The sequence below is a fragment of the Lucilia sericata genome, unplaced genomic scaffold (genome assembly GCF_015586225.1).
Source record: "Lucilia sericata isolate MDLA Ls3-8-SP2 unplaced genomic scaffold, ASM1558622v1 Contig000888F_arrow, whole genome shotgun sequence".
NCBI classification, from domain to species: Eukaryota; Metazoa; Arthropoda; class Insecta; order Diptera; family Calliphoridae; genus Lucilia; species Lucilia sericata.
The window spans coordinates 115752-134675 of record NW_023994877.1 but is presented as its reverse complement, the minus strand read 5'-3'; the positions used below and the strand labels follow the sequence as shown (position 1 = coordinate 134675).

The window sequence follows — 18924 nt, the reverse complement described above, 5'->3', positions numbered from 1 at the left end:
CAGTGAGTCGTTGGTCACTTTTGCCGTGAGGCGTATAATACCAGATGATGAGACGTTGTCACAAACACGAGCAAAATGTTTTTTTAAATAGATCTCGTCAGATGACAGATGGATATATTAATTTTTCTTTATTTTTTATGGGAAATTAACAAAAAATATTGTTTGTCGAGATTTTTTTGTTTTGTACACAAAAAGTTAATTATTTTTAATTTTGTGATAAATTTTTAATATGTTTTAAGTTCATTGAATTTGTTGAAAATATTTTTAAAAGTGTTATTTTTGTTTATATATTTTTAAATTTATTTAAAATATCGTGCTATGGATAAACAACTTACGACATATTTTTTTTTTTGTTTATTAAAAGAATAATGTAAATTTTTTTGTTGTTCAAAATTAATTTAAAAAACAAATTATATTTTAATTCAGTGTGACAATGTTTATTATGAAACGCATAACCCCGCACTATAAGTACCTACTGGAACACACTTTATCATTCCGTTAGTAATTATCCGACCCTATATATCAAAGTTGTTTTACAGATGTCTGTCTGACTGTCCCTATGTAGGTTGAAATCAATTTTCTGAAGGCCACTGATATCTGCTAGATCTATATTTTAAATAATTTTATCAGACAGGCTTTCGAGAAGATTCCGATTTAAAATTATCATAATCCATCCATAAAGACCAGGTATATGATTAAAATTCGGAGAAAATCCATGATTTTCCGAGATTTGATATACATTACATGTAGAAAAAGAATTGTGTTCGAGTTATATCCCAAAATATGGTAAAATATATGAGTTTTCTTGGATCTCAACCATGTATGCACAGAATTTGGGACTTTCATTGTTTTTCAAAAAAATTTTTAATTCTTTTTATAAATATTCCCAGAAAGTTATTTCTCTCATTGTGAACCCCTTATTTTTATACCCTACATTACTATAGTAGAGAAGGCCTTTAAGCACAAAAATATTGGTTCCACACCTTAAAGTATACCGGTTAGCTAAAAATCACTTTCTGAATCGATTAGGACATGTCCGTCCGACCGTTTGCCCAGCTGGCTGTACATGTAAAAACTTGTTTGAAAGGTACCGGCCGGAATTTTCGATTAGCTCAGTATCACTTTCTGAGTTGATTAGGACATGTCCGTCCGACCGTTTGCCTGGCTGACTGTACATGTAACACCTTGTTTGAAAGGTACCGGCCGCAAGTATAAAAGACGCTGCCAATTTTTGTAATGATCGGCCCTCATTAGATCCTAGCCCCATATACAAACTCCCCTTTAGAAGGTACCTTAAACACTATATCATAGCTTTTCGTTTTCGTAAGGATATTATGACTAGGAAAACTTTAGTTCCCCAGCCAATGTTAACCCAGTTAATTCAGTTTTTACATTTAAGATTTGCAAAGTCAGGTGGTGATCATTTCAATTTGAAATTTTTTGCTTAGTATTTATGTGATTTTCTTAAAATCAAATTGATGTTCTTTTAAATTTAGTTAAATTGCAGCTGTTGTGATATTTTAAAAAAACAAATTTCATATTGATAGAGAATTTAACTGAAAATAATGAACAAATTGAAAAAAATATGCATACAAATTTTATTGATCTAATTTTCATAATTCAAAAGAACATGTCACATAAAAATCAAACACCATTTCCAATTGAATTTAAAAGGTAAATTTCGTATGCTTAAGGAATCAATCTCATTAAAAGGTAATTTCTTTTATTCTCGGGAAATATTGTATAGGAAAATTTTTCACGAATATTCCAGGAGTTAGTTTACTTTTAAATTATTTATATCCTATATGTTTGTTAAGTTGAATACAAAAGTGTAGCCTAACTTTAGGCGACAAAATATAGAGTAAACAGAAACAATTTATGAAGCAGAATTTGCTATGACGTTTATGATTCGGTTAAAGTTCTTTGAACAAAGTGGTAGACATAAAAATCAAACACCATTTCCAATTGAATTTAAAATGAAAATTTCGTATGCTTAAGGGAATAAAAGCTTAAAACGTTATATCTTTTATTATGAAGATATATTGTATATGAAACATTTTCGGGAATATTCCAGGAGTATGTACCTTAAGTTAAAAACAAAAGTGTGGCCTAACTTAAGGCGATAAAATAAAATAGAACAGAAATCGGCGGAAAATCGCTGGAAAATGGTGTTTAAAAGAAAAATTAATCTAATTTGTTCTAGAGCATTTAAAAAATATATATTTTTAAACAAATTGCAAAAAAAAATGTCTATTTGGTTAAACAGCAACAAAAACAAACATGTTAATTAAATTTATGATTTATGATCATTTTGCAAAAAAATTTAAAAACACACTGCCCAACACAAATAAAATAAAATTCTCACACACTCTTCAAATTTTTTTAATTCTAATGATCTGATGGATTAAACAAATGCGTTACAAAATTACAAAATATTATATGACGGGAAAAAGAGGCACTGTAACCGATTTTTTTTTCTCTAAATTGGCAAAAAAAAAAATTGGAAAATAACTGACTCGTACAAAACAAACAACACATGAACAAAAAAATTCTCAACAAACCAAAACTAATCATGGCAATTTTCGCCCAACAAAAAAAAATCAATAATTTTATTTAATTTGAAAATAATAAAAATATATAAATACAATTTAAATTTATAGAAAATCTGAAAATAAGAAAAAAACATCCCAAACTTTGTAGACATCTGAACATATACAGTCGTCGTTCGTTCAGCGCCTAATTTCTTTTGATGATGTTTTACTTTAAATGATGTGTCGTTCCTAGATGGATTTTTTCGCTAAAACATTTGTTGCATTGATTTTTCATTTTAGCATGACATTTTCACCAAAAAAACGAAACCAAACCAAACGACAAAAAATCTTTAATGATTTTCAATTTCTGTTGAAGAAAATTTTATTTTTGGCTAACTCATTACAGTACCCTGGAAATTTGTCTTCTAACTCAAATATGAATAAAATTTTAATTTGACAAAAAGTATAAATAAGCAATGCAAATAGTATAGTGATTTACTCATCTACAAATAGCGATCTAAATTTAATGATGGATTTTATTCATATTTTTCTTCAAAAACCCCCTATCAAAATAAGTCCGAGAAAGTATGCAAAATCTCGCCATAATTTTCAATTTCGAAATATATTTTCATATATTTTTTTTCAATAAATAATCGTTCATTGCAACATTTTAAATAGTTTCAAATTTTTGCAAGCAAAATAAAAAAAATCAAATATTTTTGTACATTTTACACTCACGTATTTGGACAAGTATTTTATGATTTGTACACTTTTTCTTCTTCTTTTGATTCAATACTTACGTTTTGTAAATTATTTGTTTTTGTATGTTGTATTTCACATTTTTGATTTAAATTCATTTTTAACATTTTGATTGATTTGCGCCAATTGCATGTAGTTGTGTTAAATCTAAAATTAATTTAAGTTTTTTTTTCTAGAAATACTTTTTTTATAGTTTTTTTTTCGCGTTTGTTTTGGATTTTCAATATTTATTTATTTTTAAATAATTTAGAGATTTTTTGTACTAGATTGAATTTGTTGCATATTTTTCTTGAAATTTATAGTGTTTTAAAGCAAATTTTGGGTTAAAATTTAGTACAACACTTTAATACTTTATTTAAGCGCTTCCTAATCTGGTCCAGTTTAGTGTATGTATATATATTGTATATAAACTAATCCACAGACCAGTCCATAGTCCACAGATTAGTTCATAGACTATTCTCTAGAATAGTCCACTAGTGCAAACCAGTCCGCATACTTATCCAAACTAGTTCAGAGTCTAGTCAATTGACCATAGATTAGTTAGTCAGTAGACTAGTCAATAAACTAATCCATAGACTTGTCAGTAGACTAGTAAATAGACTAATCCATAGACTTTCCAATAGACTAGACCATAGACTAGTTCATAAACCAGTCCATAAACTAGTCGATAAAATAGTCAATAGACTAGTCAGTAGACCAGTCCTTAGATTAGTAAGTAGATTAGTCTATAGAACAGTCCATAGACTAGTCGATAAACTAGTCAATAGAACAGTCAGTCTATGGACTGTCAGTAGACTATTCCCTAATCTAGTCAGTACACTAGTCCATAATCTTGTCGATAAACTAGTCAGTAGACCAGTCCATAGACTAGTCGAAAAACTAGTCAGTAGATTATTCAGTAGACTAGTCCATAAATTAGTCAATAGACCAGTCCATAGACTAGTCGATAAACTAGTCAACTAGTAGACTATTTCATAGATTAATCAATAGAACAGTACATAGACTAGTCACTAAACTAGTCAATAGAACAGTCCATAGACTAGTCAGTAGATTATTCCCTAGACTAGTCAGTACACTAGTCCATAAACTAGTTGATAAACTAGTTGATAAACTAGTCAATAGACCAGTCCATAGATTAGTCAGTAAACCAATCCATAGACTAGTCGATAAATTAGTCAGTATACTATTTCATAGGTTAGTCAATAGAACAGTCTAGTCTATGGACTAGATATACTAGTCAACTAGTGAATACTCGATATACTAGTCAATAGAACAGCCCATATACTAGCATTAGACTATTCCATAGATAAGTCAGTTAACTAGTCAGTAGATTAGTCAATAGACTAGTCAGTACACTAGTCCATAAACTAGTCAATAGACCAGTCCATAGACTAGTTCATAGACCAGTCAATAGACTAGTTCATAAACCAGTCCATAGACTACACGTAAAACTAGTCAATAGACTATTCCATATTCCAGTCAGTAGACTAGTCCATAGACTATTAAATAGACAAGTCCATATACAAGTCTATGGACTAGCCAATAGACCAGTTCATAGACTAGTCGATAAACTAGTCAGTAGAGTATTTCATGGACTAATCCATAGACTTGTCAATAGACTAGATCTATCAATAGATAAACTAATCAATAGATTATTCCATGGACTAGTCGATAAACTAGATCTATCAATAGTCAATAGACTAGTCCATGGTTAATAGCCTAGTCCAAAGATTTTTTTGGTAAAAGATTCCAAAGATTCAGAAAGCACACTCCTTAAAGTATGCAGCACATTTTATTAGAAACAAAAGTAAGGGCCAGCAAATTTAAACAAACCTTGATTTTACTTCAAGAAAGTATTGTTATCTTCAAAATTTGTGGACAGATTTGGCTTTATTTTGGAGTCAATACTTTATGAATATAAGAGAATAAGAAAATGGATTGTAAAACGAAAAGTTTTATCCTGATTTCCAAGAATTCCATAATGACTCATTAATAAATAATAAAGACCTTCGATTGTATCAACTAATCAGCTTCGATTGTATCAACTAATCAAAAACCCTACAAGGTAAACACATACTGTACATCAAATTCATATTCTTAAACTATCTTTTTTAACTTGTTGTATTTTAATCAAATACACACATATTTTACAATAATATCTCAATCAATTTTAATCATCTTCAGCGAAAAAAAAAGAAAAGTTTTCTTTGCAATTCAAAACAACTATTTTTCAAAGCTAAAAATAATTACGAAATATTGAAATGAAAATAATAAATTTTAATGAAAATAAATTCGTTCACCTGCACACAAACATACACAATTGTGCTCTAATAATTTTTACATTTCCTTCTAATGATCGATAAACGATTGACGATCAATATGTTATTTGCACCTTGTTCTTTTCATTCAAGTTTTTTTTACGAAATTTTTTTTTGCTCATTTTTATTTTGAAATAAAACAAATAATTTTCATATTACTAAAACATTAGAAATATATGTTAAATATAGGAAAATTAAGAAGAAAAGAGAAAACCATAAATTATGCTGTGTTCCAAGCAACCACTACATGGACAAATTTTGGGCTGATGAACTCAAGAGATTTTTCATTTATTTCAATGGTGACTGCTGCAATTTTAAGCAAAACAATTTAATAAAAATAAAATTTTAAGCAAAAACAAACGGCGACAAAAGAAATGCAGAAATGCAGAGCAATAATTTTTGAAAAACAATTTTTATGAAAAAAAAAATGAGAAATTTCCAATTTAAAGCTTTTTTTTCTATTTTATATGCATTAAAAAACACGCATACAAACAGTATTATATGGCCAAACATTTAATGGTGATTTTTTGAAAATTTTAACAAATACACCTAAACGCACAAAGAAGAGTCCGAAATTGTATGAGTAATAAATTGGTTAATTGGAATGAAGAATTCAAGGCATTAGTATGAGTGTAAGTCTGCAGCAGCAGCAGAAAAAACCAACATTGATTTACTCTAACAACTGCTACCTCACACACTCAGAGGACCGAAAATCTTTGTCGATCGATCAATAGCTAGACAGACCTTAATTTCAATTTGGAATTACGAAAGCTCAATTGAAAACGGGACGTTAAAACGCTTAGACATATTAACGGTCTAGTTGAAGCAACAAAAAAAAATATTCTAATATTTCTAATAACATCCAAAAGTCATTTAAAGAAAATCAATTAAAAATCCTCTAAAATTTAAAAACAAACAGGATTTTTAAGGATATTTCTGTCTAAACAATAAACGAGTTAAATAATTAAAAAATTGCAAGTGTTAAAAGTACTCAAAGCAAAGAATACATTTTTAAATACAAAAATAAATTAAGCAAAAGTTTACTATTACGTAAAAAATATTAAGTGCAAAAACAAATTTCCTATAATTTTTAATAAAAAAAAAACAAAATAAAAGCCAAACAAACAAATAGAAATTTAGTGTGAGTTTTCTTTAAAAAAAAATAAAAATCAAAAGAAATCCTTTTCTTTAAAAAAAATATAAAAAATAAATATTTTTCTTAAATCAAATATACAAAAATATTTATTTTTTATATTTTTATCTTTCTACAATATTTAAAAAAAAATATTTCTATACAATCTTTTTATTACAAAAAAATAATTTTTAAACTAAAATTTTAAGTGTTTTTATTTCAAATTTGCTATAACTTTTATATGTGTATTATTATTGGTGTTTATGTTTAATATTAATAATTAAAATATTAAAAAATAATAATAATAATAAAAAATAAAAAAAAAACAAATTCTATAAAAATTCATTATGAATTTTGGTTGGTATGCGGATAAACCTGAAGCTCCCGAAGCTACTTGGGAGGAGCTTTCCTATTTTTATCGTCCCAACTATTATAAAGTAACTGTTTCGGAACGTGATCACGTCGAAAAGACACAAATATATTATAACGAAGCTCTAATACCGGAGAATGAAGGTCTAACTCATTGTGATTTTTTACCTTTGAATTTTAAATCAGCATTTTATATTGTAACGCATCAAGGTAATTTTTCCTTTTTTGGTTTGGAAATAAAGAAAAAAAATGTTGGAAAAGAAGTATTTAGAATTTGGTTTAGAATTTAAACAATTATTAAAAATAATATAAATTTAAATTTAATGAAATTAAGAAACGTAGTTTTGTATTTAAAAAAGCTTTATTAACAACAAAAATATCCTTTAAAATATATTGTATCGTATTTCAAATCTTATAGTCCTTTACTAATTAAACATTAATTTTGAAAAGTTTTGTAAGTTTATTAAACTATTTTAAACGGTTTGTAGAAAGCTTTTGGTTTTAACAAACTTTAAGCTCCATTTTAAAAATATACCAAATTTAATCCGCAACTCGATATTGATCTTTAGATTAAATTACATATTTACTTTTCACATCTTTAAGTGTCAGTTCTATTGATGCTTTTGCGTGTTACCTTCACAAATATCAATATCTAGATCTAGCTTTTAACTATTGTTCTCATAACCATCCGTCCGTATATGTGAACGAACTCTAACTAGGGTCCTTCTGGTATTGGACGATTATAATTAATTTGGACTTTTTGAGCATACTATAATAAAATATCGATTAATGTAGAACAGATCAGAGAAACTGATCTGTTAAACCACGCTTTTATATTCAAAAGATTAATAGGAGAATATACTCTTGATTTTTATATGATTTTAAGTTCTAGAAAACAAAACATTTTAGACGATTAATTGTATCCGATCATAGATGGCGATCAATTTCGTTTTATAAATTTAGAATAGACGTCGATTAATATAAACTATTTCGGAATCAATTGCGGAGGACAAGATCTTTATATGATCTCAAATTCTTAGCAAGACGTTACGCATTGTTTTTATTTTTGTATGAGAAATTATGATCTTTCAAATATTTGAATGGCTCTCTGATTGCCAAGACCGGAAGATGTGAATGAATTCGTCAGAATGTTGGTTAAATTTCAACAAGTGAAAGCTAGTGAGAAAACAAAACAGGACAGATATCGACCAATTTAATTTTACATATTTGGAATAGACGCCGATTAATGTAGAACATATCAGAGAGACTGATCTGTTAAACCACGCTTTCATCATTACGGAATCAATTGCGGAAGACAAGATTTTTATATGTTCTAGCAAGGCTCTAGGCATTGTTTTTATTTTTCTATGAGAAATTATGATCTTTCAAATGTTTGAATGGCTCTCTGATCGCCAGGATCGAAAGATGGAAATGAATTCGTTAGAATATTATTTAAATTTCAACAAGTGAAAAAACAGGGTAGATATTAGACATTTAGAATAGATGATCAAGGAAACTGATCTATTAAACCAAGCCTTCATCGATACGGAATCAAAGAGAATACACTAAAGATCTTTTTATGATTTCAAGTTCTATTATGGAAATGTAATGATCTTTCAAATATTTGAATAGCTCTTCGATCACCAGGATCGAAAGATGGAAATGAATTCGTCAGAATGTTAGTTAAATTTCAACAAGTGAAAGCAACAGAGAAAAAACAGGTAGATATAGATCAATTAAATTTTAGACATTTAGAAGAGGCGACCAATTTCGTTTTATAGATTTAGAAAAGCCTCCAGCGACCATGTTTGGTCCAAGTTAAGAACCTTTCAAAGAGCGTAAACTTACTCAATAATGTGTGGATTAAGGTTAAAATGTTGTTTACTTTTGAAAGTTTTGTTTGAAAAGCCGATTAATGTTTGCGCCTTGGAACAATGTTTTAAGCTTTAAACGAGCGTTTTGGATCAATTTCGTTTCAGACATTTAGAATAAACTCCAGCGACCATGTTTAGTCCAAGTTAAGAAGCTTTAAACGAGCGTAAACTTACTCAATAATCTTTGGATTAAAGTTAAAATGCAACTAAATGTCGTTTACTTTTGAAAGTTTTGTGTGAGAAGCCGATTAATGTTTGCGCCCAGGAGCAATGTTTGATCAACAAGAAATAGGCTTTCCTCAAAAACTGCGTTTTAACCAGGGGCTGAACTATCCTATGTGATCGATAGAGAAGTTCTGCTAAAAAATACTATCATCCCAAAAAAGATAATTACGATCAATTTTATTCGTATGCGAATGCGTTAATTCAGTTTCAGCGCTTACTAATTTAAACTTATTAAAGTTAAACTACATTTAAAAACAAGTTAATCTACAGTTGTTTTAAAGCGATCATGTTAATGAGACAGTTTATTAATAAGACTCATTAATAAGCTTTTAATTAATAAAATTTGCATACAATTAATGAAAAATTAAATTGTTTAATTTATTTTTATTATAAACACAGCAACTTTGTTTCTATAAAACCAATAATAAAGTATTCTTTCCCACAAAAACCACTAAATTTATGATCAATTAAAAAACAACAAACTAAACATTTAGTTTTTCCAACCAAATAATTGTTTCAAAAAATATTTTTTGTTTATTTACAACAAAAAAAAATCTAAATAGAAAATCTTTTGTTTTCAAAGAAAACACAAAACAAACGAAATTATAAACATAAAATCATAGACAGATATAAATCAACGACGCGTGCCAAATGTTTAAAAAGCAACAAATTTTCATTTAATAATCTTATTTTCACGCTGCTGAGAATAAACAAAAAATTTCATTTCTTAACAAGACAAAATTTTTAAAGTGAAAAATTAGCCAAAGATTAGAAAACTATTTAAACAAATTTGATTAAGAAAATTCGATAGTGTTAATAAAAAATTAAATTTAAAATTTTGTGCTTTGAAATGCTTCTCTTTGAGATTTTTATTTGACACAAATGAAAAATTGTTTAACATAATTAAAGCTAAAACGGGGCACGTCAAACGATTACTTTCAAATGAATTTCTTTTAATGTGGCTTGAAATTAGCAAAATCTTTAAAGTTTTTAAAGAAAATGTTCATATGTTTTTATATATTTTTGATAAATGATCAACATAAACAAAAATGTTGATTACATTTTAAAAATCAAATTAATAATAAATTTTTTTTAAGTAAAAGTATTCTATTTAGTAGAAAAATCTAATTTAACGCCATTTTTCTTTAAGTAATTTTAAAAGTCTTTGAGTGTAATTAATAGCAAAAGATTAATTTTTGTCTTGTTTTTTTTTAACCTAAACAATCTCATTTCTATCATTGTAAATGTCATAGGATTGTCACCAAAGTGTCATGATTTGTTGTTGAAGTGTCATTATGCCTGTTGTAATAGGATTTTTCTTCTTTGTTGGTTTTATTTTGAAATTGAGAATTTATGAATTTATGCTAAATTATTTTGGCAACATTTCAAATTAGCCAAAGAACACTACAGCTACAAAAACTACAAACATAACAATTAATCTTTTGAATTAATGTTTATAGTTTTTTATTTATACCCTACACCACTATAGTAGGGAGCAGGCTTGGGGGAGGGATGTTTTGATTACATTTTCAATTATAATTGCATTTGAAGTAATGTAATTAAAGTTTTGCGAATTACAATTAATTGTTATTGAAGTTTTGCCAATTACAATTGTTTGTAATGTATAATTGAGTAATGACAAATTACAATTACTTGTTATAGAGTAATAACAAACTACAATTACTTGTAATTGAGTAATAACTAATTACAATTACTTGTAATTTTATTTTTGCCAATTTCAATTATATACTTGTAATTTCCAATTACAATTATTTGCAATTGAGAATTTTCCCCCATAATTAATGCAAGAAATTGTAATTGAAAGAATTCTATTGTAATTATAAGAAATTGTAATTGCAAAGCTTTAATTACAATTATAAGTAATTGTAATTGGTAAAACTTCAATTACAAATACATAGTTGTAATTTGATATTGCTCAATTACACATTACAAGTAATTGTAATTGACCATTTAATGAATTACTTTATGTACTCATTACTTATGTAATCATTCATCATTTGCTACGCAAAGAATTTTTCTTTAAACTACAGGTCGCAATTTTCATTACAATTTGGCGGGAAGAGGGCTTTGAGGACCATAATGATGTTAAATAAGTAATATGAAAAATTGGTCCAAATTTGTACTATGGAATTCAATACAACACTATAAATTTTCTAAGTGATCGTTCGCCATTTGACTAGACCTAGCCCCCATAAAAATATTCTTTCAGAAAAATTATTCTCATCGGCAATGACCGCCTGAACATTTTATTCAATATAATACTGTCAATTTTCTTTGTGATCAAGCCCCCATAAAAATATTTTTTCAGAAAATTGTCATCGGCCATGACCGTCTGAAATTTGTACCCCTACATCACTATAGTGGGGAGCTTATCATGGGTTTATGCTTATTGGTTCTACACCCACCTTAAAGTATACTTATCGACTCAGAATCATATTCTGAATCGATTTAGCTTCCTTCCATGTTAACCCTGTTATCGAACTGTAGGTCGTAATTTTCAAGATAATATATTAATGAAATTTGGCACATACGTTTCTTTTGACCCAAAGACGAAACCTATTATGAGGTCTAGGTTCATTATTTCACCCATACATCCGTGCCTCCAAATAGGGTTTTGCAGCTCATAATTATGTTAAATGTTGTAGTATATGTATGTACAAAAATCAGCAAAACTTTATATATAAGACTCAATACTACTGTGAATAATCGTAATGATCGGGCCTCATTGGACTCTAGCCCTCATACAAAGTTTCTCTTAGGAAATTGATCGTTTGAACGTCATAATATGTAACGAAATGAAATTCAGCATAAATAACTTTTATATAAACATAAATCCCTATTCCTAATTTTATGAGGATCGGCCGATATTTTACTTTAGCCCCCATTTAAAGCCAATTTCAGAAAATCAGTATTGTATCAATAAATGGCTTAAATATAATTTCAGTTTTATAAGAACATATTTTTAAATATATGTATGTAATCACAATCTGGTGTAGGGTATCATATGGTTGGCCCAATCCGACTTTACTTTCTTAGTTGTTTTCTATATATTTGGTTGCATTATAGTTTTAAATTTTGAGTGGTTTTCAGCTTTATATTTTAAAAATGTTTTACATATTATTTTTATTACCTATTATTTTTAGTGTGCCATGCCCCACAAATTGTCCCTTTAATGTAGTTTGACACTTGTTTACATTAGTTTTTAATTGTACATTTTATTTTGTATTAAACAAAGAGGTTTGAAAAAATAAGTGAAATCAGTTTAGTAAATACATACATATGTATTTGGGTTATTTCGAGTTTATTTTATTTGAAAGGATTTTTCTCAGATAATTTCCGAAATATAATAGAATTTGGTTTCACAAACTTCTTAAAAAAGCTTAAAAACTTTAGGGAGAATATGATCGTTATTGTTCTATCCAATTTTCGAAAATTTGGTGATTTTTCCTTTTTTTGAAATTTAAAACCAAAACAAAATTTTTGTTTTTATATAAAAATAATTTTCTATAAAAACATCTATAGAATATGCTTGTAGATTTTGTATCTAAAAATAATAAAATTTCTAAAAATATTTTATTTTGCCAACCTTTTCCCCCCTTTCCCGATTTGAACAGTATTTTAGTATATTCTAATATATACATACATATTATGATATAGCTAATACTTATTGTTGTTTTTCATCAAAACAAAATCTATTTTCAATTTTTTTTTATCAAAACATAGTAATAAAATGTATAAATAATGCAAAACTCATAAATTTTGCAAAATATTAAATATTTCTTAGATGAGACATTAAGAAAATGCATAAATATTAATTTTATATAAAAATACGCAAAACAAAAAAATATCTCTTGTTTGTTGGATTTTTTTATGAACATCGTAAAATAAATTTAAAAAAATTATCTATTGTTTTCAAAATTAAATGGACACTAATGACAACTGTGAAATAATAATATGACAGCGGCCCACACATGAAATGGATCGATAGATTTAAATTGAATTTTTTAAATGAACTTTAATTAAAAAAGTAATTGGAACAACAATTTATGTAATTGAAATCATATTTCAATTTTCTCGCTGTACTGTGATAACTGACAATTTTTAATCTTAAATTTTATGCTTTATATTAATAATAATTCTTTTTAATTTCCCTTTTCCAGCTGAAGTAAAAATGCCTAGCGGTAAAGTTGACAAGCCCGTTATTCAAGACAATCGTGATGGTACCGTTTCGGTAAAATACGATCCCAAAGAAGAGGGCACACACGAATTGGTAGTGAAATATAATGGTGAACCTGTTCAAGGTAAGATTTCTAATAACTATTTAAGAAACTTTAAAAAGCAAAAAATTATATTTTTTAGGTTCTCCCTTCAAATTCCATGTTGATTCTATTACATCTGGTTATGTGACCGCTTATGGTCCCGGCTTGACTCATGGTGTTACCGGTGAACCCTGTAACTTCACCATCTCCACCAAGGGTGCCAGTGCTGCTGGTTTGACCATGGCTGTTGAAGGCCCCAGCAAAGTTGATGTAAGTAGTAGAGGTTAAAAAAAAACGTTTAATTCTAAATTTAATTTTGAAAACTTCTTTAACTATTTATAAAATTTTCTATTTTCCTCAGATCAACTATCACGATAACAAAGATGGCACCGTTTCCGTTCAATATCTACCCACTGCCCCCGGTGAATACAATGTTGCCGTACGCTTCGGTGACAAACACATTAAGGGTTCTCCCTATGTTGCCAAGGTTACTGGCGAAGGTCGCAAACGTAATCAAATCTCTGTCGGTTCTTGTTCCGAAGTCACTATGCCTGGTGAAATCACCGATGCCGATTTGCGCGCCTTGAATGCTTCCATTCAAGCTCCCAGTGGTTTGGAGGAACCTTGCTTCTTGAAACGTATGCCAACTGGTAACATTGGCATCTCCTTTACACCCCGTGAAACCGGTACACATATGGTGTCTGTTAAGCGCAGTGGCAAACATATTCCCAACTCACCATTCGAGGTTACCGTTATGGAACGTGAAGTTGGTGATGCCAAGAAGGTTAAGGTTTCTGGTGCCGGTCTTAAGGAGGGCAAGACCCACACTGAGAATGTATTCTCTGTGGATACTCGCAATGCCGGTTATGGTGGTTTGTCTGTGTCCATTGAGGGTCCCAGCAAGGCTGAGATTCAATGTACTGATAAGGATGATGGCACCCTAAACATCTCCTACAAGCCCACTGAGCCTGGTTACTACATTGTCAACTTGAAATTCGCTGATCATCATGTTGAAGGCTCACCCTTCACCGTTAAGGTTTCTGGCGAAGGCAGCAACCGTAAACGTGAGAAGATTCAGAGAGAACGTGATGCTGTGCCTGTTACTGAAATTGGCAGCCAATGTAAATTGACCTTCAAAATGCCCGGCATTACTTCCTTCGATTTGGCCGCCCGTGTTACTTCCCCCAGTAATGTGACTGAAGATGCTGAAATCCAAGAAGTTGAGGATGGTCTTTATTCCGTTCACTTCGTTCCCAAGGAATTGGGTGTCCACACCGTGTCAGTCCGTTATAAGGAGATGCACATTCCCGGCTCTCCCTTCCAATTCACTGTTGGTCCCCTCCATGACTTTGGTAGCCATTTGGTTAAGGCCGGCGGTAGCGGCTTGGAACGTGGTATTGTCGGTTTGCCCTGCGAATTCAATGTTTGGACCCGTGAAGCTGGTGGTGGTTCTTTGGCCATCTCCGTTGAAGGTCCCAGCAAGGCTGAGATTGAATTCAAGGATCGTAAGGACGGTTCCTGTGATGTGTCATACAAAGTCACTGAACCCGGTGAATACCGTGTTGGTTTGAAATTCAACGATCGCCATATTCCCGACTCACCATTCAAAGTATACGTTTCCCCCGATGCCGGTGATGCTCACAAATTGGAGGTACAACAATTCCCCGAGGGCAATATTCAAGCTGATGCTCCTTACCAATTTATGGTGCGCAAGAACGGCGCCAAGGGTGAATTGGATGCCAAGATTGTTGCTCCCTCCGGCACCGATGACGATTGTTTCATCCAAGCCATTGACAGTGAAATGACCTCCGTACGTTTCTATCCACGTGAAAATGGCATTCACGCCATCCATGTCAAATTCAATGGTGTTCATATTCCTGGCTCACCCTTCCGCATTAAGGTCGGTAAGGATGTTGCCGATCCCGCTGCTGTACATGCCACTGGCTCTGGTTTGGAAGCTGTTAAGACCGGTCAAAGACAAGATTTCATTATCAATACCTGCAATGCTGGTGTTGGTACCTTGTCTGTAGCCATTGATGGTCCCTCGAAGGTGGCCATGGATTGTACTGAAGTCGAAGAAGGCTACAAAGTGCATTACACTCCCTTGCTGCCTGGAGATCACTTTATTTCAGTGAAATATAATAACATTCATATCATTGGTTCTCCATTCAGAGTTAGCTGTGAAGGTAAGAAGTTTGGAAAGATTTGAATCTCTTAGAAGATATTCTATTGCTATTATGTTCCTTAAACAGGTGAAAAATTGGCTGATGAGGGTACTCAAGAAACCTCCACTGTTGTGGTAGATACCGTGCAAAAGGTATCAAAGGGTGGTAAACACAGTGGTGTTGTTATGCCTCACTTCAAATCCGATGCCTCACTAATCACCTCCAAGGGTATGGGCTTGAAAAAGGCTTTCATGGGCAAGACAAACACCTTCACCATTAATGCCACAGAAGCTGGTAAGTTTTGTATAACTGGATTAAAATGAAAACAATTATTTATTATTAAATTTGCTTTTTCTTACAGGTAACAATATCCTTTATGTGGGTATGTATGGTCCTAAGGGTCCCTGCGAGGAATTCAGCATTAAACACACTGGCCGCAATAACTACAATGTTAGCTACATGGTACGCGACCGTGGCCAATATATTTTAATAGTCAAATGGGGTGATGATCATATTCCTGGCTCACCTTTCCAAATTGATGTCTAAGTCGTTACACAAGCAAACCCCATTAAGCAAAACTCCTACTCCCCCACTCAAATGATAAAACTGAGCTTTTCAAATTACTTCTCTTGGAAAACATTTTTGAGAAATTTAAAAAAAAAATTGATATAATTTCCACTTCCATACCTATTAAAATTAAGTTTTTGCTTTCATTTTTTAATAATATATTTTTTAGAAATTGTTTTTGTATATAATATGAAGGAATTAACAAATCATTTTTTATTTAGTTTTTCTTTCATATTCTCGAAAATTTTGAAAAAAAAAGTAATTAAAAATTCTTGTCTCTTAAGTTAAAATTTGTGTTTTGTAAGAAAGTAAATTATTTCGCCTTTTTTGTGTCCTTTTTTTATAGTAAAGCTAATCTAATTTTTTGTTTGTTTTTTTAACTATATAATAATAAAAGCAATATCATTTTTAAATACATAATTATTATTTTTTAAAAACACATTTATAATAAAATTTAAAGTAATAAAAAAAACAAAATGTATTTCTGTTATCCATACATATATTATTAATTATATTATGTTTTTATGTTTTTTTATGATATTTTTTCAAATATAAAGTAATTATTTATAAATAAAATATTTAAAAAATTAAAAAAATATATATATAAATGATGTTTTCATTTTTAATAAAATTATTTGAAATTTGTACAAAAAGATAGTATAAGTTTGCTTAAGTAAGTTAAGAACTGACTAGACAATAGTCTAATAGTATATAGTCTGATGAATAGTCGATCGATCAGACAATAGAGAATAGATTAGTATATGTACTGGACAATAAACTAGTATATCTACTAAACAATAGTCTAGACTATGGTTGGGAGTATTGACTAGTCACAGTGATATCTAGATGAATAATTTATTAATTGAACTTACCTTTTTTTAATCCTTTAACTCGAAGTACTTGTTAGATATGCCTTTTTTACATTTTATACTAGGAGCTCTTGCAGCAGGTGATGGGATTCTGGCCGGATTTATAATACTAACATATTTTTAATAATGTTTTATTGCAGCAATACATTGTTGAAGATGCCAGTACATTTTGACATTGAAATATACAGCAGTGTCCCATACATTACTGTATAGACATGCTCACAAGGTAGTCAATAGACTAATCCATTGTATAATAGGAAGATTAGTTCATAGACTAGTCTACAGACTAGGCGATAAACTAATTCATAGAATAGTCGGTCGACTAGACAATAGATTAGTCCATAGACTAGTTTTACTCGTCTATATATAAAACAGTCAACCGACTAGTGCATAGAATAGTCAAAAGAGTAGTCCATGAACTAGACAATAGACTAGTCAATAGATTTGTTCGTAGAGTAGGCAATAAACATGTCAGTAGACTAGTGCCTAATCCATAGACAAGTTCATATATTACTCAATAAACTAATCAAAGAACTGGTTCATAGATTAGTCTGTAGACTAGCTAATATACTAGACAATAAGTAAGGCTATAGGCATCCGTAGACTGATCTACTCCATAGATTAGACAGTAAACTAATAAATAGGCCAAAAATACGAAATGTAATTTTAAAATTTTAATCCATAAAAAGTACGCTTTATGATGAAAGCACTATTTCAAATGTTGATGTCCGGCCAACCAGACTATGGGAACGCATTGGCTTTTGTTTAAAAGAACTTCCGTCACTTATTTTCTACTTTTTAAAAACTTTTCTATTAAAATACACAACATTTGGCAGATTTCACTTTTTAGAAATGATATTTTTAGAAACTTTTAGCAATAAGTGGGCATTACACCTCTTTATGAGAACTTTTCTTATTAGACTTTAACCACAAGTGGCTAAACAAACATTTACTTTACAGTATAGCAATAACAAAGCAAACAACTTCTCCGGCAAGTGGTTTGTGGAGTACGGCTTAACAGACGCTTAGCTAGCCGGAAAACTAAATAACTTTTTAGTTGCTATTAGAATGATTTTTAATACATTTTCTATTAATTTTCTATATTTTTTTAACGAAAACAACAAAATTTTCACAATTATTAAGATATTTTTAACAAGACTTATTAAACTTTAAGCAACAAGTGGGTATTGTAGACCTCTTTTCTTTCCTTTTCACTTTCATTTCATTTATTATTACATATTTTATTTAATTACACTTTTATTTTATTAATTTATTTTCTTATTAAACATTTTTAACACTTTTTATTATTTTTTCACTCAGTAATAAGATTTTGCAAACATTTTCGTGCTAATAAGAAAAATCACTAGAAAAAAGCGCCATTTACTTTAAAAAACAAAAACAAAACTAAAGAGATGTGTCAAATGCAATTGCAACTGAAAAAAAGGAAATGTCATTAAAATGGTATTTAATTTAGAGTACATAAATAAACAACTGTGTTGCAAAAAAAGGTAAGGAATATTTGTTGACACTGCTATAAATGAAACCGGAAACATAAAAACAAAATTTTGCAAAAAGAAGAGGAAATGTTTATATATTTAATATATTTATATATATAAAAAACAATTTAATGCGAAGAGATATTTTAAAAAGATATGTACAATGTACATATATACATATATATATATGTATGTATATAATATAATGTAGAAATGTTATTCAAAAGCATTTGGTTATTTTTTCATTTATTAAGAAAACCTCAAACATTTTCCATTTCCTGTTGTTCACTAAATATATTAGTGACACAAAATTAGTTCCTTTTTCCCACATAGTTGCTT

At 29.6% G+C, this 18924-nt stretch overlaps 1 protein-coding gene across 9 annotated transcripts in view; it reads left to right on the top strand.

The window, feature by feature from the left end:
• LOC119608852 (filamin-A) overlaps nt 1–16633 on the top strand; it is a 94706-nt gene extending 78073 nt beyond the window's left edge. For 7 of the 9 annotated variants that reach the window (XM_037963406.1, XM_037963403.1, XM_037963405.1 and 4 more), the window contains 5 exons: nt 13390–13530; nt 13589–13758; nt 13850–15674; nt 15741–15947; nt 16015–16633. In XM_037963406.1, coding sequence (XP_037819334.1) covers nt 13390–13530; nt 13589–13758; nt 13850–15674; nt 15741–15947; nt 16015–16199 — 2528 coding nt within the window. In that variant the 3' untranslated portion in view covers nt 16200–16633. Of the gene's footprint in view, nt 1–6387; nt 6750–7072; nt 7320–13389; nt 13531–13588; nt 13759–13849; nt 15675–15740; nt 15948–16014 lie in introns of those variants that run through there. The other 2 variants (XM_037963411.1, XM_037963407.1) reach the window with 2 other exon arrangements.
• Nucleotides 16634–18924: the final 2291 nt, after the last annotated feature.